At 39.0% G+C, this 25139-nt stretch overlaps 1 protein-coding gene across 1 annotated transcript in view; it reads left to right on the top strand.

Moving 5' to 3' along the window:
* The window catches only part of RAB11FIP4 (RAB11 family interacting protein 4), a 184345-nt gene that overhangs the window by 30906 nt on the left and 128300 nt on the right, over positions 1-25139 (top strand). Inside the window, exon 2 of the mRNA XM_026711132.2 lies at positions 23548-23635. Within this exon, the coding sequence (XP_026566917.2) occupies positions 23548-23635 (88 nt within the window). The remainder of the gene's footprint in view (positions 1-23547; positions 23636-25139) is intronic.

The following is a 25139-nucleotide window of genomic DNA, read 5'->3' as shown; positions in this document are numbered from 1 at the left end:
TCTCATAGATCTTAGTTCAGGTTGTTCTTTTGCTTCCACCTTTCCACCTACTGCACCTTCTTCTTTTTCAGTCGCCATTTGGCAGTCCTCTTGGAATTCAATTAGTGAGATCTCTTTTTCTGCCTCTTCCTCTTTCCCTCCAAAAAATTCTGTATAAAATAATTCCGCTTTCTCAATTGAGTCAATTCTATGTCTCTGTTCTTGCCATGTGAACATTAAACCTTCTGGAATCAGCCATCTATAATTCACCTCTTTTTTAAGTAGCATTTTAGTCAGGAATCGGTATTCTCTTCTCACTCTTCTGGGTATATGTTTCAAGACCACAATCTCCTTGTCTTTATATTTCAATGTTTTCTCTTTTGCCACTTGCAATATTTGCGTTTTAATGGCTTTCTTTGTATATCTAATGTGAACTTCTCTTGGTAAGGTATTTCTCATCGCATATCTTGTGAAAACTCAATAAATCTCATCTATTCCATCCATCATCTTCTCTTGAGTTATTTCCAAAGCTTCAGCCAATATTTCTATCATTATTTCAGCTAAGTTTTGTCCTTTTTCTTCTTCTACGTTTTGGAATCTAAGATAAAATTCTGATCTATCCATCTCCCATCTCAGCATACCACTTTTATCTTGTTCAACCACCGTTAATCTATTATCAATATCTCCAATCTTCTTATCTCTTTGTTTATCTTCTTCTTCAATTTTTTTGAATCTCTCATCATACTTCAACATCATTTGTTGGATGTTCTCCACTTTTTCATCAGTTTTCCCTGTTCTTTGTTCAATGTTCTCTGTTCTTTGTTCAATGTTCTCTATTCTCTTTTCAATATTCTCTGATCTTGCTTGAATATTTTGAATTCCTTGCATAATCATCTGCAGTCACTTTTTCTTGTTCTTTTTCTTGCTTTAACATTGTCTGTATTGAACGTTGTCCTCTGGATGGTGGAGAAGAAGAAGTAGAAGTTGAAGAACCAGGAGCTGTAAATTTCCTACTCATTTTAAGCAATTCAAAATCTTCAGGTTCTTCTAAACCTTAATCCAATTGTGAAGTAACCAATTATAGTTCAAAATAAAAATAGTAGAAAAAAGAAGTCCAGTAATAATGATAAAAAAAGAAAAAAAAAAGGGAGGACAAAATTTATTCAGGTTCTTGTATACCTTAATCCAATCAATAGTTAGATGAAGAAAAAGGCTTAAGGGGAAAAAAAAGAAAAAAAAGGAAAAGGAAAAATTCTTCAGGTTCTTCAACATCTTAATCCAATTGAAAGGTCTCAAATAAAAAAGAGTGCATGAGAATAAACCAGAAAGGTAGATGAAAAAACAAAAATACCAGGAAAGGGGGAAAAAAAGGGCTTTTAAGGCTTTCCCTTTAAAATAAAAAGCAAACGTAGAGATTGGACTTCCAAAGAAAAAAAGAAAAATAAAGACAAGCTCCAACAAAGCCAAAAACCCATATAGTTATTACAAGAAAAAAAGATAAAATGAAATACAATAAAGCTGGCGGGGAGGAATAGCACAACTTAGAAAAAGTAAAAAGGGCACATTGCACTTTGTTTAATTATCCAAGGCTCTTATTATAGCTCTCTTCTCCAAAAACCTATCACCTTTTTTCCCCCAGCTGTTGATAGAAACCCAGAAGAGCACCTGCAATAATACTCTTCTATGCTCTTCCCTCTATCTTATCAAATAGCAATGTCCTTGAAAAAGAGTCTCTGTTCTTTCTTTCTCAGCTTTGTCTGGTCACAGGGAAATAGAATATTTTCAAGCCTCTAGTTGGCAGTGTTACAAACTTTCTTTGCTCTCACTTTCCCCCTCCTTTTCCGAGCAAGATATAATAAGAATTAATAAAAAAAGAAAAATATATTTTAAGAAAAGAAATAACTAAAGGGAGCCTCTAGCCTAAAATATTACAAAATCAAAAAGGAGAAAAAAAATTAGATGTAAACAAAAAAACCAGTCCAGTTCCAAAATACAAGATCATGTATAGAAAATCCAGCAATGAGAAAAAAAAACACATTACTTTGAATTAGAAGTAATTTGAACATTACTTCCTATTTAAAATCGCTGCTTAATCACTTCTGTCAAAACTTTTACAGATTCTTTCTTTTCCTTAGGGTGTCCTTTCAGATCTTAGAATAAAGAAAAAGTTCTCACCAAACCGGCACACTCTCTCTTTCTGTTCTCTTCCATTTCGGAGCTGTCCCAACTTCAGCAGCTTTAATGGCTGCCTCTTTGCTGCTGGCAAGAAGAGCTTCTCCTGGATCTACCAGGGACTTTGCAGTATCCCTGGGATCGACAGGATGCGCTCTGCACTTTCACCATCTCTTCGGGATGGTTTAGATCCGATAGGACCGTCCAGGAGCAAAGATATCGGCAGCGATCTCAGACCTCCAAGATCGCATGCCGTATCGTCGTGATGCCAGCTCCGACCTCCGTCATTTGATGATTTTTGTGTGGACGTATGTTGAGACAAAAGTCAATCATGTTGTGGTCACTGTTGGAAAAGGGTTCTTTAATTTGTATTCCATAAATTGAATTCAATCTATTGCAGAAGATGAGATCGAGGCAGTTGTTAAGCCTAGTATTGTTGGTTACTAGTTGTTCCAGTCCCAGATTTGTTACAGCATTGTAGAAGGTTGCGTGTATGGTTTCAGTTGTACATTCATTTAGGGTCCAGTTAATATGAGGTAGATTGAAGTCACCAAGAAAGATAAAAGTGTGTGGGCAGGATGCTGCCCATGTTAGTAGTGTATTTAGCTTGTTTACATGTTCGATGTCATAATCAGGGGCTCTGTAACGTAGTAAGAACCGAAATGTGATATTTAAGGTCAGTTCACAGATAATGTCGAATTTAGCTGTATTTACAAAGAGGAGAAATTCAGGAATTTTATTTACAAGGCTTCTTGCATTGAGTAGCTTGCATTTAAGGCCAGTTTTAGTTTGAATTGAGGTAGTTGGGGGTGTGCGTGCCTAGACTTGGGTGATGGTGGATTGGTTGAAGAAAGTTGGATGCTGAGTTGTGGGTTGTGTGACTTTCTTTTGATACAGTCTGCACAGTAATCAATGTACAGGTCCTTCTCTCCATTGTCTAGACAATTTTTGAGTTCTGTGCATAGTATATGGGAGCGGGCACATTTCTGTAAGGTTAGGTCAGGACGAGATCGGAGGTTTCACTTACTCTTTTAATCACTTTTGTTGGAAATGGCTTACAAATTGTCTTTTGAGATTAAGAAACTTTATAAGGACAAGTTTTATTACAGTGGATGATTTTCCTCTAACCTGCAGGGAAAGATAATTTATATACGTTTAAAACTTAAAGAAAAGCCTTCTAATTTGGAAATAAGCAGGACAAGGGTAATTGGAATGTTGGTTTTGGAATGTTTTTAAGCAGATTAAACAGATGCTTAAACAAAACTTTGAAAAATTCTAAAAATGCTTCCTGTAGTTTGTTTAAAATCTTATTGAAATATATGAAGATTTTGAGTTTAGGTGGAAGAAGTCTTTTCCTGGGAAAATGTTCTGGATGAGAGAAAAACACAATAAGTTTACTAGAGGTAACCAGAAAGAATTAAAGATCATAGTTAAAGGAAAAGACCCATCAATACAGAACAGAGAAAAATATTTTAACTCTGGAGAATTCCAATATGTTTAACAACAGTGTACTCAGAACATACTCTTCCAGACTATCTGATACAATTTTTTAAAAAGGCTTAAAAGAAAAGAGGAAATAATAGAAAATTAGGCTGTTTAGGATATGGATTTAAAATTGACAGGACACAAGAATGATACCAAGAAAGATGCTATACAGGACTTACAAATGAAATCATCTGAGGTTTTCATAATGAAAAGGGGATGCACAAATAATAAACGAGAGAAGTGATTTGGATGTGTGGATTTTAGCTGAGGAAAGTGAGAATTCTTTTATTTTGGATATACAGAAGAGATGTGTTATACTTATGAAGAAATTCCTGAGAAAAGGAAAAGAAATCAGCTTTGGTGCATAACCTGAAAGGAATAAAAAACACATTTAAAAATAAAACAAAAATTTACAAAGTTGGCTTTTTGATCAAAGTGTACATGATTCTTTTATATATAATAGCTTTCAATGTTTTTTTTTCCTTGACTGGGATTGAATGATGAGGTTTTAAAGATTTGTTTATAGATATCCATAAGATAAGAGATTTTTTGTTGTATGTTCTGAGAAAGGATAAGCTATGGTATTAAAATTAAGAAGAAAAGAAGATAATAAATCAGTTTGTAGGAAATCATTTGTTGGGATTAAAGATTAATATTTTAATACATTATTTTTAGTTGCTCCTAATGAATTTTTCTTGATTAAATTTGATAGATGAAGTTTTAAAGATTTGTTTGTAACACACAGAAAGAAAAGCTTCTTTCTTTGTATTTGTAAAGAAAATAACAAAGTATTGTGTAAAGGAAAGAAATATGAAATTAATTGTTTGAGGTTAATAGTTATTTTTGGTGCCTCTTATAGCTAATTAAGATTGAAAGGTGAGGATTTATTATTTGCCAATAAAAAGATGAGATATAGATTGAAGAGAATGAAAAGATTTTTGGTTGAAAGAAAAATTAGTGAACATATTTGAACTTGTCTTGATAAAGAGAGAAGTCATTTCTTTCTATATTTTTATATATATATTTCCTTTCCCCCTCCCTTTTTCTTTTTATATTTTCCACTTTGATATTTTTAATATTTTCCTTAGTATGTATTAGTGTTCTATTTTTATATTTTTAAATGTCAATAAAAATTATGGGGGAATTTTTTTTAAGTGAGGTAAATAGCACTAATGACAGCTCCTTTCCATTTTTATTAATATAAGCTGTTCATGTGGATTACATTTCTGTAATTGCCTGTGATCTTTCAGAAGGGTTCATCAGAAAATTGGATCATCTGCTAAGTTTTAATAGGAAACTATTTAATGATCATATTTTTAGTCCATGCTTTCAAAAGGACTCATGTTTCTCTGGCCTCAGGTAGATCTTCCTTCAGAGTTTAATACAGTCCTGGCCCTGTTCACATTTTTCTCCTTTATTTCTCCTTTATTTTACTTTGATTTTTCAAAATAAAAGTGGTCATGTATTAAAAACTAAGCATGATAGGACTTAGTCCAGATATATGAAAAATCAAAGAAGAAGCAATCTTCAGGTAACCAGGTAAAAAAATAGTTGCAAATATTGATCCTTTTCTCCGACTCTGTCTTAAATTAATTTAGTCAATTGGTTTGCAATCCAAGCCTGCTTGTTGTCTTCTGATAGAGCTTCTGGTGTTATTTAGTTATTCTTTTAATTATTTATCCCTATTTATATTCCACCTTTTATTATTTGTATCAATAAACAAGGCAGCAAACATACCTAATACAGAGAGTCCTCAACCTATGGCCACAATAGAGTCTGCCATTTCCATTGCTAAGCAAGACAGTTGTTAAGTGTGTTACACCCCCATTTTATGACCTTTTTTGCCCCAGGCTTTAAGTGAATCACTGCTGTTATTAAATGAATCATACAGTTGTTCAGTGAATCTGCCTTCCCTCATCAACTTTGCTTGTTGGAAACTGACTAGGATGGCCACAGATGGTGATTACATGACCATGGGACAGTGCAACTGTCATGAACACATGCCAGTTGCCAAGTACCCAAATATTGAGCACGTAACCACGGAGATGCTGCAACAGTTGTGTGAAAACCAGTCACAAGTCACTTTTTTCAGTGTCGTGTAATATTAAATAGACTTTCTATCCGGGGTTCATAAATGGGCTACCTCCAGCCAGGGACTGTGTAGAAAGAAAATGGGTAACGGACCTCAAAGTTACCAATTCCTTGCCTGTCTCTTTCTTTCCTAGTTATATGACCCAGAGTTGAGTTTTAATGGAGGGAATTCAGAATAACAGAGTGGGACTTTGGAGGTCTTGTAATCCAACCCGCTGCTGAAGCAGGAAACCCTAGACAAATCATTGTCCAAGAAACCATATCTGTGGTATATTGATAAAGATTCTCAGTCATCCAGGTAAAGTTGTTTGAAGGTTGAATCATGGCAACTGGATTTACTTTCTTGTTAGCTTGAGATATTTCGCTACCCATCCAAGAGGTACTTTGGGGAAGAAACCCCTGAGATTGGTGCTAGTTGGTACATTTCAGTGACTCTGCCTAACTAACTTGTTCTGACTGATGAAAAGCTGCTTGACTGAGCAGCAGCGTATCTCAAACTAACAAGAAAATAGGTCCAGTTGCCATGACTCAACCTTCAGACATGATCTGCAGGCTCTCCTTGTCTCATTTTAGAATTTGGCAGGTGCCGTTCTTTCCTATAAGTTTTGTTTTCCACACATTTGTGGGACTAGCACAAAAACCCATAGGCAGAGTAAATATGAAAGGTCCTGGGTTATCCCTAGGCACGCGTGTTTTAGGAAATGAGTAGAAAAGATTAGTCCAGTTTGTGTAGATACTGTATATGCTCCCAGAGGGCATCCAAACCACTTTTTAATGGCTTTTAGGACTCTTCAAAATCCAGCAGCATTCCTAAAACCATCAATCTACTTTGCACCATTTTTTTTTGTAGGATACCCATAAAAATGGTAGTACAACCAATGAACATCTTCTCTTCTATCTTCTTCCTCTTCTAATCTAATCTAATATCTAATCTATCTATCTACCTGACACCTAAAGCAATTTCAACCAAATTTGGTACACAGATGACTTACCTTCTGGAAACAAATACTGTGAGGGGTTAGACTTCCCTAATACCCCTTGTGGGAGGGGAATGCCTTAAAATGGCTTCTGCCATAGCAACGGCTTCACAGGGCTCCCTTTTGTGGAGGAATAGCAGAGTTGCACAACAGACAGTACAACAGTGTGAGTCTTGACCACAGGATTTTCCTGTGTAATACAGGATTGGGATAAATAAATACCGGGGCAACGGCGGGTTATCGGCTAATAGCTAAATAAAGAAGAACTTTAGTTTCATCCCAAAATATTGGCAAAATAATGGTAGTCCCATCTTTTCCTTCCTGTATCCATTTTCTATTATTTCCTCATTTGTGACTCATCAGAAATAGTAAGTGAGAAGAATTCACCACTCTGAAGAATTGTCTAGACCAGTGGTGTCATCACGTGACCCATAGTGACTTTTTTCCCCTTCACTCAACTGGGTGTGAGCATGGCCAGTGCGTGACGAATTTGTCCCCTGGGCCGCAAATTTGACAACCCTGGTCTAGACCAATATGGACATTGATGAGAATTCTGGCAGTTGAAGTCCACATGTATAAGAAATGCCAAGGTTGGGAAATACTAGGCTAGACACTGGGGTGAATTTATTACATTATTAATATTTAGAACCTCTCACAAATTTCCACATATGCTCCACCAACCTTCCATTGGAAGTTATACTTACCCTGCATGCCACACAGCTGGTGGTATGCAAAGCATATTAAGCTAGTTTTTTTTATCCATGATTTATTGAACAAGACTTAATGAACTTGGCTTGCACACCATTAAGCTGTAATATTTAGAGGTTCTTGCACCACACACTGGTTTATCATGACAGGTGAAACAGGCTGCTATGTTTAGAGACTTTTTCGATGACTTCGCTCGCTACCCTGAAGCAGGGGCATTCACTGACCTTAAAATGTTGAGCGTGATTATGTAAACGAAACCCTGACCCATTTTACTGTGTGAATGTGTATGTTGCATGCTTAAAGGAGGCTGAGCTTTGTTCATCTGGTTGTGCCCATCAATTTAAACTGACCAGCAGCTGCAGATGTCCCTGCTATGGAAAATGGTGTTTTGTCTTAGTACAGGAGACAACACTTTGTTTGAAGGCATGCTGTACTTGATTGTCTTAAAAATAAAGTACCACGAGGAAGGCACACTCACATCAGCACTGCTGTTGTACATGAACACCTCACATTTTGACTTCACTGACACAGAGGTCGCCTATTCACAATCTCCCCAGTTAGATCTGTGTTAGATTTCTATTTGAGTTATAGCAATTCTAAACGTGCATCTCACTTGTAAACTATTTTGCAAATCTTTAGCAAATCCACATCATTCCATCTTTTCTGTGTTATTTTCCTTTCGGGAGGAAGGTTATATTACAAATGGCTACCCTGTCTTTTTGGATTGCCTTTGTCCCAGTTGCCACAACATGTCAAATGCCAAAAATATTACTGCATATAATCCATCACAAGAAAGGCTCTTCTGTTGCTTGAGAAATAAAACCACTTCTCTGCAAGCTTTGCAGAGTTATATAAATCCTGGTGGAGAACCGGCTCTCTCATGCTGAACCTATGCTAATGTGGAAATGAATTCCCTTTGGCGTCTTATGTTTATGCATCTTTTATGAGGCATCTTGCCCAGACTAGGGAATATTATTTATGCACTTCTTTCCAATGCCAGGCAAAAAGCGTGATGACATGTAAGTTCAGGGTTTGCTTTGCATTACAAATTCTGTATAGCACTGCACTCTCTTTAATTCTTATAAGCTCCAGCAAGCCTCCGTGGATGAGTTCTTGGCCTGCTTAGCTTAATTCTGGGATAAGAATGAATTGAAGCATTGAGCTGCCTCTTAAGTGCACAGGAGCCTCTGACATTTGCTTCCCTCATCAAGATTTGTTTAGAAACCATGGTGGGTGAAGTGTGATAGGTGTCAGCCAGTCAGAATTTCAACTTCTCTTTTCAGTGTTATTCTTAATGCTGACATGGAATCCAACTGGTTCTGGATGAGGTCCTTTACTCAGAAGTGGTTATCTGTTTAAATTTGTGGTTAGTTATTTAGGAGTCTTGATTCTATCCATCAATTGTTGACAATAAATTTTAGCACTCCATCTTTTGGCAACATTGCAATTTGTCATCCTGTTCCTTGCTATCAAAATAAAACAAAAATCATTCCAGTATTTGGTCTGGTATAAAATAGTTTGTCTTCACGTTCTACCATTAGAGTGGTATAATTTGCATATCTGAGGTTGTTGATATTTCTCCTGGCGATCTTAATTCCAGCTTGTGATTCATCTAGCCCTGCCTTTCTCACGATGTGCTCTGCATATAAGTTAAATAGGCAGGGCGACAGGATACAGCCTTGCCGGACTCTTTTCCCAATTTTGAACTGATCAGTGGTTCTGTGTCTAGTTCTCACTGTTGCTTCTTGACCCGCATATAGGTTTCTCAAGAGACAAATAAGATGGTCTGGTACTCCCATCTCTTGAAGAACTTGCCACAATTTGTTGTGATCCACACAATCAAAGGCTTTAGCATAGTCCTATGATGGCTAACCTTTTTGTCATTGCGTGCCAAAAGTGTGTGCATGCAATGCACCCATAATGCAATGCACGCACGACCTCACCCTGTGCTCCCCCACCCCCTGCACATGCACACATGACCCCCCTGTGTTCCCTCGCTCCCTCACACATGCATGTGGAACTACCCCATGTTCCCCCGCCCCCTGCGCATGCACACATGTCTCCTGCATGCACCCCGCGCATGTGCAGCAGATACCCAAAAAACAGTTGGCTGGTGGGAGGCGCGTGCTCATGCGCAGTGGAACTGAGCTGGGGCAACAACTCTGCGTGCCATTTCTGCCACACGTGCCATAGGTTCGCCATCACGGGCATCATCAACGAAGCAGAAGTAGATGTTTTTCTGGAACTCCCTATTGAAACTCAAATACTTTGGCCACCTAATGAGAAGGAAGGACTCACTGGAGAAGAGCCTAATGCTGGGAAAGATTGAGAGCAATAGAAGAAGGGGACGGCAGATAATGAGGTGGCTGAATGAAGTCATTGAAGCAGTAGGCATGAACTTAAATGGACTCCGGGGGATGGTAGAGGACAGGAAGGCCTGGAGGAATGTTGTCCATGGGATTGCGATGGGTCAGACACGACTTCACAACTAACAACAACAACAACAATCCATGGTTTTATACCCATTTAAAAACTACCCGGGACCTTCATTTCTGGAGGTGAAGAGAGGCAGTCCTACAGTTTTCCAATCCCTTCTCAGCCTTTCCTAGCGCTTCTTTTTTTGCAAATATCAAAAAGTGCTATGTAAAGGCTACAAGGCAACACCTACTGGTATTGTACTTGTAAAAGCCAAAAAGGAAGTGCCAGCTTCTGAAGAAGTGCTAGAAAACACTCAGAGGTGGCTGCAAGGATATAGCAGAAGTGTTTAAAATAACCTTACCCAAACTTGCTCACTTTTTCTTGGCCCAAAAGTAAAACAGACTTAACCCCCACACACCCAAAAAGTACTTTAATTAGATTTGACCTCGGTCCTTTGCAGCACAGTAAATAGATCAAGCAGATTGAGAGCTATGCTACCCAACTGCATACGGTGTGTGCTCTCAGCTTTGTGAGGGAATCCAGACAAGAAGCACACCCAGGAATATTAGCTTGAACTTTATTGTAAGGTTACATTCAAGTCTGAAAGTCAATTTCTCCCCTTTCCACAACCCAGGAAACGACAGCAGGTCACTTCTGAAACATTTGCCACAACTTCATTCCTTTTATAGACTGACTTGCTGTTTATTGAATTGTTGCCCTAGCTGTGGCTCTGTCTTATTCCCACATGCCATTATACAAGCATCTCATAAAAAGCCAAGCAGACCTCCTTCCCTGTAGTATATTGAGCTCCAACCAGGCCGGAACCTTAACCTCTATTTTGGACTTTTAAGACTTTAAGCTGGGTTTACACAAAATGGGTTTGGGTAAGTTGTAGTTCAATGTGTACAGCAAACCTAGAAAGATGGTTAAGGTACTTCCATGTAGTGGTGTTTCGACTCCGGAATCTTTCAGTAACCAGCTGGAAGCCAAGACTTGGTCACCTTCATATCTGTAGATCTTGAAATGTGGTGACCACTACTATGAACCAATCAGTGCTCTTCACCAACTATCCAATTAGAGTGTTCCTCTCCCCTCATTTAATTTGGTCAGTCTCTACTCAAATACTGGCAGGTTTTGGACAACAAGTACAGGTAATCCTCGACTTACAACTGTTCATTTAGTGACCATTCAAAGCTACTATGGCACTGAACGGCACTGAATTATGACCGTTTTTCACAGTTATGACCTTTGTAGCATCCCTGTGATCAGGTGATCAAAATTCAGATGCATCTGTCTGTCTCTTCTTCCTCTTGCCATGCAGAAAGGAAATACCATAAATAACAAGTGCTTGGTTCTTTACACTCTTTCACCCCCACCAATACAATAGCTCTGAGCAGTTACAATAGACTTACAACATTTGTTTATGACTGAAGCTACAAAGGCTTTGGTAAGTCACTAAAAAAAGGACTTACAACCAGTCTTTACACTTACAGCCATTGCAGTGTAGAAGCTTAGCACCCACCCATCTCCTAGAAGAATGAAATAATATTTTGAGAAATGTTAAAAAGGCAGAATATTATACTTCGCTGGATGAGAAATGGAGAAACATGCTCTTGGAAAGCAGCCCCCACCTTCCTTAATAACTCTCAGCAGATATCAGCATTCAAGAGGTAAAGAGATAGCTAGCTCTATTCATAAACAAATACCCTCACCAAAGAGCCAACAAAGGTAGGATTAGCCCTCAGCCACAAGAGGAATTGTCCAATACCCCTTCATTGCATCACACACACACACACACCCAGCCAAACTTCAACCAAACTTAGCTCAGACAAAGTCCTAGGATTTGCCAGTAGAATACATGTTCTTGTACAGGAATAGGAAGCTCAAGCACAAAGCCCAAGAGATACCCCCCACTCTTAACTCCATTTGGTCAGCTTCCCAGGACCTCAAACCATCTTTCCAGTCAGCCTCCGTGTTTCCAGTGTTTTTCTCCCAGCTTGGAACTGAATCAGATGGATGTTTCTTCCAACAGCAGTCTCCTCTTGGCCATGCTGTCACAATGCAGGTGCTTGGCAAGTGGCATGTATTAGGAAGTCCTTCAAAAAAGGGGAGAACTGAAACAGCTCTTCAGGGCTTGTTTGTGTCAAAAAAGAAAAGAGAAATAAACAGAAACCTTGTGAAATTTACTTCCACTCCTTTCTAGTATGTACTAGGAAGAGATTGTGTGAATCTGCAAACAGAAGAGCTTTGATAAATCCTGATTGCATTTCAAAATAAAAGTAATAGGGCGGTGTGTATTTGGTCATGAGCAAAATAAAAATCTAAGTCAAGGGTCAAACTTGGCAAGTTTCAACTTGGACTTCCAGAATTCCTGAGCTAACATCACGGGAGGAGGAATTCTGGAAGTTGAAGTTCACAAGTCTTAAAGCTGTCACGTTTGAAGACCCCTGATCTAAGTGGTGGCTGTGAGAGGGATCTTAAAAGTATCATCAAGCCACCCTTCCACTTTAAAGACCTCTGAACAGAATGCTATATTATCTGAAACTCGGTAGCCAAGAGGTGAGGCGAGGCAGGATACCTTCTTGATTAGAAAACAGATAGCTTACAAGCTCTGAAGAGCTTCATCACTGAAAATGGAAAGAGCTTATTTTGCGGATTTGGCTAAACAGAGCTGAGCCAGAAATAGATAAGTTAGACATAGATATAAGGTTAGAAGGAATGGTTGGTTTGGGGAAGATTTGTGCCAGTCCCTGTTTTGATACAAGGAAAGATGAATGCAGTTTCTGGCTCTATGGCTTCAAAACGTTATATAGCATTATACATTTTTACAACTGACTACAAGCAGTTAATTTATGTTTTACACTTTCTCTTATCCTGGGCCCTTTAGATGACAACTGGCACAGGCTGCCTTGGAAACAGATGAGCCAGGAAAACCACAGCACGCAGCCCTTGGCAAGTGACTGTGTGAAAAAATCCTTTAAAAACATTCCGATGGTGGCGCTCACATAAAAATAATATTTCTTTGCTTTCCGTTCTTTCTGCTTGCTTGGAGTTGAACTTAGGCCAAAGAATTGGAAGCAGCCCTTTGAATCTTGCCGGCACTCCGCGCAAATGTCGCTATTCCATTATTTCTGCTTTTTGCAAATTCTGTACAGCAGAAGCTTGTAAACACACAGTGGGTAAGAGGTTATATGCTTGTTGTGAGCTGGCATTAATATATCAACATTTGTCAAGAATTAGAGTTTGCAAGTGCTGTCACAGGACTGAATAGTTTTTGAACGAATAAGATTATTGACTGTATTTATATAGCATAGCTGTATGAAGACTATGATTAACTGTGAGTGGAGGCAGCAAGAAGGGGTAGGTACAGTTTCCAATGGAAGCTCTGGCCAAATCTCCCATAGTTTAATTGTGACATTGACTGAAGAGTCACCTGAACCTATTCAATTTTGTGCTAATAAATGGCCTGTTCGAATGCTGCATTTTCCTATTAACGTACAGGAGTGCAGAACACAACCAGGTATCAGTTATCTTTTTTTATAAAAAGCGTTTGTGTACTGTATTTTATTATTTTCATGCATTGTACATGCAGAAACACACATCTATCTGTCTATCTATCTGGTAATATGCATCTGCAGTACAGGTAGTATGTCAACTTGCGAAGCTTTCCTGACCTGCTGCCGAGTTGCCATAAGCAGGGGGATGGGAAATCGTGCCTCCAGCTACACCAAGGAATTCACACCTCAGCCAAAACAAAACATCCTAGCCAGCTGAAGTCAAGGCCATCTCCACGGAGACCCGCAACAGCCAGAGGGGGTGACTTCTACTACCCGCTGTTTCATTGGGGAATGTGACTGGTGACACACCTTGCAGGGAGGGGGCAACAGGGTCAGAGGCAAGGCGCGAACTGGGTGAAGTCAGAGCTGGTTTCACTTAGGTCGTGTTGACATGGCGCTCCTAATAAACATTTGGATTTTTTTTTTTAAAAAAATGGCTTGTGGCTCCTGACTTTATTAGGGCATTGGTTGGAACCCTGACATAGTCCTTGACTTACAACTAATCGCTTTACAACCATTTGAAGTTATGACACACTTCCCTGGGGTACTTACGAACTGGATTCAAAGTTCCAATGGTCCCTCTGCAAATTGCTCTGCAAAAATGAGAAAAGGACAATGGTAGCAAGTGTGCGTGTGCATGAGCGAGAGAGAGAGAGAGAGAGAGAGAGATCTTTAAGCAAACCTACAGACCTGGAGATGTTAGGGTTTTTTAAGACATCTGGTCACATGGGGGCTTTTAGACTGGACTGCTCCAGGAAACCTTAAACACTTGAAGATCTTTAGATCTGGGCAAGGCATATGTTTGTAAGGCAGTAGATACATTGGGACATTTGAGAGCATGTGCTGGGGGGGAATTCCCCATTCACAAAACAGCTGCCAGGAAGGTCTATTTCACAACCATGCACCAACGCAGCAGAAGACAAAAAAGCCAGGTTGCTCCTAATCAACAACCTAGGATACTCTGGCTGCTTATTGCCCCAGTTCCCCCCCCCCTTTTTTTTAATTGGATAAACACATGGATGAGTTGACCCATCCACTCACCATTTTACATGTTTAAAAATACCGACGTGACTCAGTGTTGTTGTCTTTTTTTAATATAGAAAAAGCAATCCTGCAGGCCTACCCTTTGGCTTTCCTGCATATTAGCTTCCCTTTTAATTTGGACTAACTAAAAGCATCTTTTAAAATGGAGAGGATAATGCTTCCGGAAGGTTCCCCAAGGAGGATACCATTGGACATTACTGTTCCCATGTTCCCCATCCTAGTGGTAGAAATCCTATTAGAGTTGTTTAAATCTTACGGAGTGTGCAGATTGTTAGAGACAAAGTGAAAGATCAACATTATTAGCAATACTTTTAGAAGAAGAGGAGATAATTGGACTGCAGTGGCCTTATGATTATTTTGCTTTCTAGTGGCTTTATAACTAGCCTAAACTAAGATATCTTCTTGTTCCTTAATGAGGGAAGAGAATTGCAGTTAATTCTGAGTTGATGCTAGTCCCCAGCTAGATTAAGACCCATTTAGTGATGTATCTCCCTGGGTAGCTGTGTATTCTTCTGTTACAGGAAACTCAGTAAAACCATATATAAATCAAAGATACAAATTCTTCATGGCTCTAGAAGCAAAGAATGATTTATTGGGACTATGGAAATGAGACAGCTTAGCTTTGAGAAGAAAAGATTGAGGGTCTGAGATTCTCAAATTACATTTCAGTTCCAACTCAGGTTTCTTTTATCCGCCTATATTATAACCGGCCTTGTTGCCTCTCTTTTTCCTGTTCCCCGAGCCTATTCTTTCTGCCCCTTAGAGATACAAATCTAATATATCAATAAATGAATTCACCATGCTTCTTGTTTGAGCCTTCAAGCCAGCTGCCACAGTTCCCTGATTCGCATCCTTTTCTTGGAATAAGGGAAGTTAACCTGCCTTTGCTCTTCAGGCAGAACCATTTTGTGCCTTGTAATTATCCCTATCAAGCCTAATGGCGCTCACAGCCTGCTTCCTTTCTGAGGTTTTGAGATGATGTTAAGAAAGGGGAGAAAAGACCGAGGCTCTTGAAAGGTTAAACCACTTCTTCTGGTACTAATAGGAGGGCTGCTTCTTTAATAATAACCCTTTTCAGCATGCGGGCCTGTCATCCAGTTATGGCGAGAGTTCCAATTTCTAAATAAGAATCTGCTAAGGAACCATTTTATTATATTTATGCTGGGCTTCTGAATGATTGTCATGAACTAATAGAACTGCTTGCAGCAAGCAATTAGTTGGCATTAGTTGAAAGAAATTGACTTACTTACTTGCAGCAATTTATACCACTTTCAACCCAAAGTAATTTCTCTGCTTGCTGGATTTTAATCTAAAACGCATAACAAAGAAGGAAAAGCGGATGAGGAAGAAAGAGGATGTATAAGACTGTTGATCTTTCAGATGACATGATTTGATAAACTCCGAATCTCCTACCCACCCATCATCTAAAAAAAATCCAAAAGAATATAATAAGCACACAATAAATAATATACAAGGAGCGCTTGCAGAGAGGAACATAAGGGAAAGTCCTAGCTAGGCATAGAGTTGAAAGTCTGGTACCAAAGAAGAGATTATCACCACTTGCCTTGGTCTCTATGGGAACAAGCCCCCCCCCGCCCCCATTGAGGATGCTGCAGCCCATACTGGAAAAGCGGGGAAGGGAATATGATGTAATCTATGCAGAAGAAAGAAAGAGAACATGGCAATTTACAGCAAGGTGGATGGTCTCAATTACAGGAGCAATGGGTGCACTGTTGAAAGACTAGTCATTGTGGAGAAAATCCATGTGGTCACTAAGAGTTGACACCAGTTTGATGGCATATAATTTACACACACAGAGAGAGAAACACACACACACTTATACACACACAAAAAGAAAGGGGTGACTTAATCTTCCTTGGACCAAGAGTGAAATAATCCTGCCATATTACGAGGCTGTGGAGGATGGGTGAACAATGGCCTCCTCTTGATTTGATCCCCTGGAGTTGGTGAAGGGGGAAGCATTACAAGCATTATCTTCAGTTAGACCTGTTCCAGAAAGAATTTCTCTTTTTTTAAAAAAGGAAGATGGTTAAATCAAAGAGCCAGTGGAAGAGAAAGGATGATTTTCTTAGGTGAGGGCATAACTGGAGCATGTTCTACTTTAACTCCACCTTAGAAGACAACAATAGCTGACTTAATTCTTACCTTGCTGAATGTATTTTCAAAATATATTTACAGCATTTCCATGTATTGGGCATATGAAAATAGACACTCTTTAAGTCTTCCTTATGTCCAATTCTGCATATGGGATGCACAATGGTTGTTATATTTTAGCACATATTGAATTCTTTGGTCTATTGCTAATTCCTAATATTTTATTTTTAGGCAGTAAATTGTTGTTTGACTGGCTTCATACAAGGCAGTCAACCACAATGTAACTGTTTTCTTCCTGATAGGATTGTGAATCCAACCACTGTATACCACAAACCATGGTTTATTATTCAGTGCATTGTGTGAGCATGGCTGTTCTGAGTTATTAAACAACTTACATTTAAGACAAATCATCACTTAAAGTACTGTTTGAACTCAAATGTTATCACCAGTGGACTCAAACCTGCCACATGCCAGTTTGCATTATGGTCATAGCCTATTGCAAACTTGTATGTCAAACCAAAGAAAGCATGTCAAACAAAAGAATCTCAAGACATCTCAAAGGAGATGCAACTTTTGAATTTGGGGCTTTTTAGAGTCAAGATATCAGAGGCACAAACTCAAAATATTTCACTTCAAAACAGGCAATCTCATCTATTACCTCTCACCTTCACATGATACTTTTATTTTTAACCCAACTATTTTCCAACACCTTGTATCTTTCAAACATATGCATTCTCTGTTAAATACAAAATGGCAGAGATCTGCAGTTTCTGTTATAAATGATGCAAGAGTTTTTCAAACAACCATCTAGGGGAAAGCTTTATGCATTTGATTTTATGTCACAGGAAATTCCAGCTAAGATACACACACATCCAACATGTGAGAATTTCCTTTAGCGATATTAATGGAATTGCCAATTATATAGTTGTGCCTTTTAGCTGCAATATTTGGCTGATTCTCTCTGGCGCACTAAAAGATTAGTCCTTGTGCAAAAGCAGTGTGATTTATAGACAAAATGTGGGACAGGCCATATAAATCCAAGGAAAGAGAAGAAGAGATCAACAGCAGTGGTCTATCATATTCTGTCTACCCATATATGCGTTGGTGGTCACTGACGGTGCTAAACCATAACACTGTATTTTGGTTTAATGTATTTTATGTAGCTTCCCCTTGTGGTTTATCAACCAAGACATTCTGCGTAGCACATTGTGCAATTCCAATAATTTGTGGCTTATTCAACAAATCATGTTTAAACAAGCTTAGCATTATATGTGAATCCAAACATTGAAACAATCTGAAAAAGATTGGAAGTGAGGTTTTGGCTACTCAGCTTCATTTTGTCTATTCTGGTTGATAGTACACCTTACAGCAGGGTGTGCAGAGAGGGAGGACAAACATGTTTTTTAGTTATGCAAATAATTCTCAACTTACAATCATTCACTTAGTGACTGTTTGAAGATATAATGGCAGTGAAAAAAGTGACTTATGACCGTTTTTCACACACATGACTGTTGCAGCATTCTTGTGGTCACATGATCAAAATTGGGACACCTGACAACTGTATTTATAATGGTTGCAGTGTCCTGGGGTCACGTGATCATCTTTTGTGACCTTCTGACAAGCAAACTCAACAGGGAAGCCAGATTCACTTAACAATCTTGTTAATAACTGAACAACTGTACTGATTCACTTAACAACTGGTGCAAGAATGGTTGTAAAATGACATAAAATTCACCTAACAATTGTCTTGCTTAGCAACTGAAATGTTGGGCTCCATTGTCATATGTCGAGGAATCCAGCTACCTGTACCTAGATTCCAGTTTTATTGATTAATTGCCATCTTGCTTGATGTTAGATCATAGCTACAATTAGAATTGTAGGCCGCCTAGAGTCAAGCGGCTAAGATGGGCAGCTACAGAAATTGAATGAATGAAAGACAAACAGAAAGACAGAAAAGAAAGAGAGAGGGAGAGGGAGGGAGGGCGGGAGAGAGATAGAAGGGATATGTAAGGCTAGAATAAAAGCTACTTTTGATAGTTTAATTCAATATTAAGTTAAATTAGTTCACTATTATGATTACCAATCGTGCATTTTTATTTTTTCCCCCATTGGTCACATTTAAAATTACAATTAAATGGAGGGCATGAAGACCTCAACTCCAGAGGTTTGGATGAGGTGTTCATGAACCTCCTCATCCTCATCCATCTAGGTTATGTACCAAAACAGCCTCAGGTAGAAATTTGGCCTGATGTTGCAAATGTGAACACCTCTTTGCACATGATGTGAAGCCTTTTAACTGAAGGTACTAGTGAAAGGAAAGGAGTTTTTGTAAGCAAAGCATAATGTCTATTCCTCAACTCTGATCTGTAATTGGTTGTCCCCAGATTGGAAAATCTGTGAGCCGGTCAATATATGCCAAGGACCTGTTCTTCCTTTTCGAGTCACAAGCTTGAGTAGGCAAGCAGGTTATCTGTATTTATTTTAAAATATAGCATAGCATTCCAGTGTGTTCAAGTAGATTATGTCTTTGGGAATAGAAGAGTTTCCATGTCATGAATCCCGATTATTCAGGTGACAAGCTGCTAACCTTTTAGTCTCCCATAAATAATTCTGGTAGCCCTGATAGTGTTTTGTCTTTCCTCAAAGTCTGATTAATTGTTCCTAACATGCTCCACCAAGCAGTAAGAAGAAATACTGGCCATTTCTTTCTAAAGTTGAGACAAAGTGATGCAGCAAAGCCTTAGATCAAGAGTTATCTGCTTTAAGTTCCAGAATAACTTGTCCAGCAGTCTTGTTCTGAGCTGCAACCTCATATCCAGGTGGAGGAGGGAGATGAAAACATTTTTTAAAAAGAAACAAACACAATGCATACAAATGAGAATAAGTTAGTGTAAAACTTGTAGAGTCAACTTGGTCTCAGGGTGAGCATATCATCTGTGCTGGTACCTTGTTTCGGTAAAACCGGGTTCCATGTTATATTGATAATCTTGAATGCCAAGTGACTGAATGGACCAAGACTGGGTCTATGACCAATTACCTCTGCTACTGGTTTGGCACTTCTGCTTCCCAATCTCCACTATGGCAGGGCAAAAGGGCAATTCCATGGGAGCAGTCATTTCCCTTTAACTCTCGACTGGAGATGAAAAAGGAGGAAAAGCAACCTTAGAAAATATCTTGCTAACTTTTCATCCTATATAAACAGAATGGGAAACTGGTAGACCCCCAGATGTGATTACTCTCAACATTCCTTATCGTTGGCCATGCTGATGGGTACTTCTGGAAATTTTAAATTGGCAACCTCTAGAGAATTACATGTGCCAACTCCCTGCAAGAGAGTGGACCAATTATAATTCTTGGAGACCCAAAATGGCGCCAGCTATTTACAAACAGAATTACCAGCAAGCTTGGGAGAACTCAAAGGCTTGAAGAGATCCCAGCAACTTGAAAAGAGACACCTCTAAGGAGGGGAGAAGAAAGTAAATGGAAAAGTAGTTCATGGAGGCTGAGCATGCTCAGTCAACATGAAATATTAGATGAGGGTGGGGGGAAATTAAGAGGGGAATGCAAGAAAATATTTTGAGAAAGAGTTTGTCTTGTTAGGCAGAAACTTGGAATGCCTAGTCACGGGTTCTCTTGGTTCCATCAAATAATTAGAAACAAGATCCACTTGTTCCTCTTTGAAATATGGTTCTCAGTCCCTCTTTGTAATCCTCAATTACAACTCTTCAGCAGAGGAAGGAGGAAGAATGCAAAGTAGTAGAAACCAGGACTGGAAAGAAGTCTTTTTGTGACATGGCCAATATGGGTCCTATGAACAAGTCTTCAGGCAAGAGAATGAGCAGTCAGGAAGGATAGGGAGAGAGAAGGTCTGATGGCCTGACAGCAGGATAGGAGAAGGAAATGTGTAGCCTAAGTGCCAGGTTCTGATCTGAAGCCTTTGCTTGCAGATTTGAAAGTTCCAAGGCAGCAGAACAGAAATCAACCACACCATTTCCCTCCTTCAAACATGAGTTGTTCTTTGTTCTTGTTGGAAACTGTCTGTCCCAATTTTGTCCCAACAGTGTTCTTAACCTGAAATTGACTCCTGGACCACTATGGAAGTGGTCATTGCCTTCTTTCAGGATGGTTCTTTGACTTCCCTGTTTAGTCTATGATCCTGGGATTTTTTGATGGTTTACTTAACCAAGTATAACCACCAGGCCTGGCCCTGCCTAGCCTTTTCAGATTAGCCTAGCGAGCCCTAGGTCATTTTAGTACAGAGCAAAAGAGAAATCAAAGCATCCTGTTGTGGATAATGGCAATGGTCTTCAGGTTCTTAAGTCACAGGTGCTAACATTTTCCCTGAAGTTAAATTTGTAAGCAAATAAAACAGATGAGATAATTGTGTTGGCATCTGCTAATGTATTTCTAGGTGGGGGATGATTTTTTTTTAAAAAAAAATTGTATATTTTGTCTCTCCTCCCCAGAATATATCACTTTTTCCCCTTTTACAATTCTTTTGGTTCTCATAAATGAAGCCATAAATCATAATCTTCAACATACCGTAATTCTTGAAAACACAAAACATGCTAAAGGCAGATTAATCACATTTGGATACAATGCAACATATAAAGGCAGTCATTATATTTTCTCTCTCTCTTTCTCTCTTATGTGGTGTGTGTTTGTGTTTGTGTAAAACAGTTTTTTTGTTATCCTTTAACAGAACTGCATATCATAAGGTTTACCACTGTATTTGTCACAATCAGTTCCCTGGGTGTTTTTGAGAGGAATTCTAGGTGGAACAGAAGGTAATTCTTCAAATAGAATGAAATGGGTTGAAATGTCAGAGAGAGGAAAAGTTATGTGTATCTGCTGAGCCAGGACTGCAGTTTACAGGCAGCAAACGTAGGTGGTGGTATTTCTAATAGAATGCCTTTCTTAAGCAAGCACCACAAATCATTTGAAAATGACAGCTGTCCATGGTGCTGAACAACTTGCTCGTTTTCCACTCCTTGTCTTGAAGTTGCACCTTGAGTTAGATATCATTGGACTCTGACATGCTTGTGATTAGTTACCAAAATTATTTTTTAAGAAAATAAAAAAGCCGTCTAATCCTATATTCCTATCTTGCTAAACAGGGCAGCATTTCCACTTATTTTTTTCCATGTGAATAAATAAGCTTGGTTCACACACCTTTGTTCATTTAGGTTAGAGTTTTGCCAGATATAATACAAATATAACTATGAAAGGATTCCTATGAAGGAACTTCATTATGATAATATTGAGGTTTCAGGAATGAGAATGAGTATCCATCAGACAATCCTGCTCAATGATTTGTCTTTGATCATCATTTGATTTTTTGATGATGTTTTAATTGATCTAAGTGATTTGTATCTAGGTTATTTAAAAGGCATCCTTCTTGTGCATCAACTTCTCCCTTGCCTTGCACCTGGAGAAGAAGCCCTACTTAGGCTCTTGAATTGGAACTTCGGTAATTGCATGTAGATTTTCTTATGTTGTCTTTCGCTAGCTTCTTCTGCTATTTATTCTGCTACCACAATCCTGTCACTGTGAACTTGGTTATATATAGCTATCTGAAACAAAACACCTGCAATTTACTTGATTTATTTATAGTATTTCTATCTGCCATCTTCATGCAGATTCCTGGCAGTGTGTGTCAACTCTACACTGATAGGCTGGAGATTAGAACTCCAAATTTCAGGGAGTGCCATGTCTGAATTTCTTTAAAGACTTTTTCCACAATTCTAACTGATTTTTGAAAGCTCAGCAGCTAAACATTTTCATCTGACCATGTAGATTCTTCCTATGTTTGTTATTTTACACTCGAGCTTTATGATGATGCTGTGATTTTTGAATTAGTGGGCAAACCCTTCAGAATGATACGTCAGCATGAGAACAGTATCTTAGAGAAAAAAATTTGGAGATGGTACTCAGTATTCTTCTTTTTAATGGTCAGCCACCAGAAGAAATGTATTGACCAGAATCAGGCTCTTGATATAACATGTAAAAGGGGAAAATATTCAGTACTGGTTGTCTACTTCAGTGCTCACTGCAAATGCAAGAAACAGGTCTCAATAGACCTATATCAGTAGCATATTACCAGTAGCATAAAACCAGGAGGGTCTGATGGCATCCTTTTACATTAAAAGGCATTAGCTTTTGTGAGATATTTTAAAATATTGTGAGATATTTAAAAAATTATAGTATTTTTATTTAATTTTTAAATCACATTTTATTACTCTGAAAATGTGCTAATGCCTTTAGTGACTGTTTGAATTTATAGTGGCACTGAAAAAAGTGACCTATAGCTGTTTTTCACATTTATAACCGTTGCAACGTCCCCATGGCCATGTGATCAAAGTTCAGACACTTGGCAATTGTCTCATGTTTATGATGGTTGCAGTGTCCCGGGGTCATGTGATCCATTTTGTGACCTTCTCACAAGCAAAATCAGTGGGGAAACCAGATTTGGTTAGCAACCATGTTACTAACTTAACACCTGCAGTGATTCATTTAACAACTGTGGCAAGAAAGATTGTAAAAGGTGGCAAAAATCACTTAACAAATGTCTCACTTAGCAAGTGAAATTTGTGGCTCAATTGTGGTCCTATGTCGAAAACTACTTATATTTGGCTATGATAAAGTAACACAGCTCTTTTCCTTCAATGTTTAGTAGCATATCATTCTTTTCACATGTTCAAAAGACCTGATCATGGCTACTGGGAGTCTGGCAGCAAATACATTTATCAACATTAATCTTCATCATCATTATCATCATTTCCAAAATGGGTTTTTTTAAAAAAAAATTGTCATAAAATAGATTTGAACATTATTGTTTAGAAAGATAGAGGCAGATAAAGCTGATTTGTGCATTACTTTCCTCCTCCTAATGTAAATTTCTTACTTGAGAGAGAAAAGAAAGCCCTGTATTTCCCACCTGTCATTCTAGGAGAAAAGATGTGGCCCATGCTTTTAACATATTTCATTTTTTTTCCCCAAAGGTGGAAAAATTTGCCAAATACTTGGATCCAAATGATCTGGGCAAGATCAGCTTCAAAGATTTCTGTCATGGAGTATTTGCCATCAAAGGTAAACATTGTTTTTACAATTATTCTTTGAAATGTTACTGTTTATCAAGAATTGTGGTGGTATTGAACATGAGAGTGACAAAAAGAATTATATTAAGAAAATTTGAAAAATGACACTCCACAACGCAGTCCTTTCAGCAGTTCCATAAAGTTGCACTCTTCAGGTGACCCTGAGGGCACAGATAAACCTCCCGGTGGCCTCAATAACTCTCAGAAGGAGTGCTAAGGAATACAAATCCTTCCATTCTTCAACATTCAATCAGAACTGAAGAAGCTTCTTGGATGAGGAGCAAAACGCCTTCAAGGAAAAAACAAAAAAGTCCAGTTGCCTCTTGAAAGGGCATCTTTGGGACAACCATGACCTGCTTGACTAAGAATCTCAAGCATGGTTTCTCCCACTGGGAAAACACATCTAGTTGTGCTATTATTGTTATCAGATTAAGGAAAGGAATGCTAAGGTTCTTCAGGACGGTTAAAGCTGACTATCCCGTTGTTCTTCAATTTCTTCTTAATGCTTACTTCCTACCTATCTTTTGGAGATCAAGCTGGTATAGATGGGTGAGTCTCCCTTTGTACTATCCTTAAATCAGTCCTGTCAAGTAAGATGGTCTGCAAAAAAACCCTGATCCAGTAAATTCCTTGATCCAAAGCAGGGCTATTCAGCTCCTGGCCTGTGGCCAAATGCGTCACATGCTGGCCACACCCATGCCCTGTTTAGTGAAGTGGAAAAAAGTCCCAATACGTTACATGATGCTGCCATGATGACACGAGTTTGACACCCCTGGTCCAGAGGGAACCTGAATCTCTACTTGTTGCCCAAGAATCCTCTACTACAGGGGTCCTCAACCACCGGGCCCTGGACCAGTACTGGTCCGTGGAACATTTTCTACCAGGCTGCCAGTTTGCTGGGTTCCGCCATCTTGTCTTGATGAGAAAGTGCTTCCGGTGAGCTTTTCCAGTTGGAAAGCGGCGTTTGGGTCCCGAAGGAATCCTCGTGCCTTAGTTTCATTGAAGCGGGGGGCGGCTTCAAACAAAACTAAGGTGCGAGGATTCTTTCAGCACCCAAGGCAAGGAGAGCTGAGCAACCGTCCCAAAGCCGTCCCAAAGCCCATCGACAAAGGTACAAAGGAGGAGTTGAAGGTGGCGGGGAGAAGCGGGGGACGGCTGGCTAGCCGGTCACTCGGTTCGCCTTGCCATGCATGCTGATACCGGTACCGGGCCACGGATCATTTTGTGATGCCGGTACCGGGCTGTGGCACAAAAAAGGTTGGGGGCCACTGCTCTACTACACTGACTTATTGTAATTCAATTATTACTAGAGATCAACCCCCTGCTGTCTGCATGAGGCCAAAATGATCTGTTAGAGCTTGCACAGCACTTCTTTAGCTTCAGAAATAAATCTACGTTACATCCCCACTTTGTCCTGTACCTGGGGAAGAATCTTTTCTCATCCCTGCAAAGTGATTTGGCATTTTAGTGTACACAATCAGTGAAGCCTGAAAGTC

The sequence above is a fragment of the Pseudonaja textilis genome, chromosome 2 (genome assembly GCF_049901715.1).
Source record: "Pseudonaja textilis isolate UNSWEBS1 chromosome 2, rPseTex1.2, whole genome shotgun sequence".
Lineage (NCBI taxonomy): Eukaryota > Metazoa > Chordata > Lepidosauria > Squamata > Elapidae > Pseudonaja > Pseudonaja textilis.
This window is presented reverse-complemented; position numbering and strand designations above follow the sequence as displayed.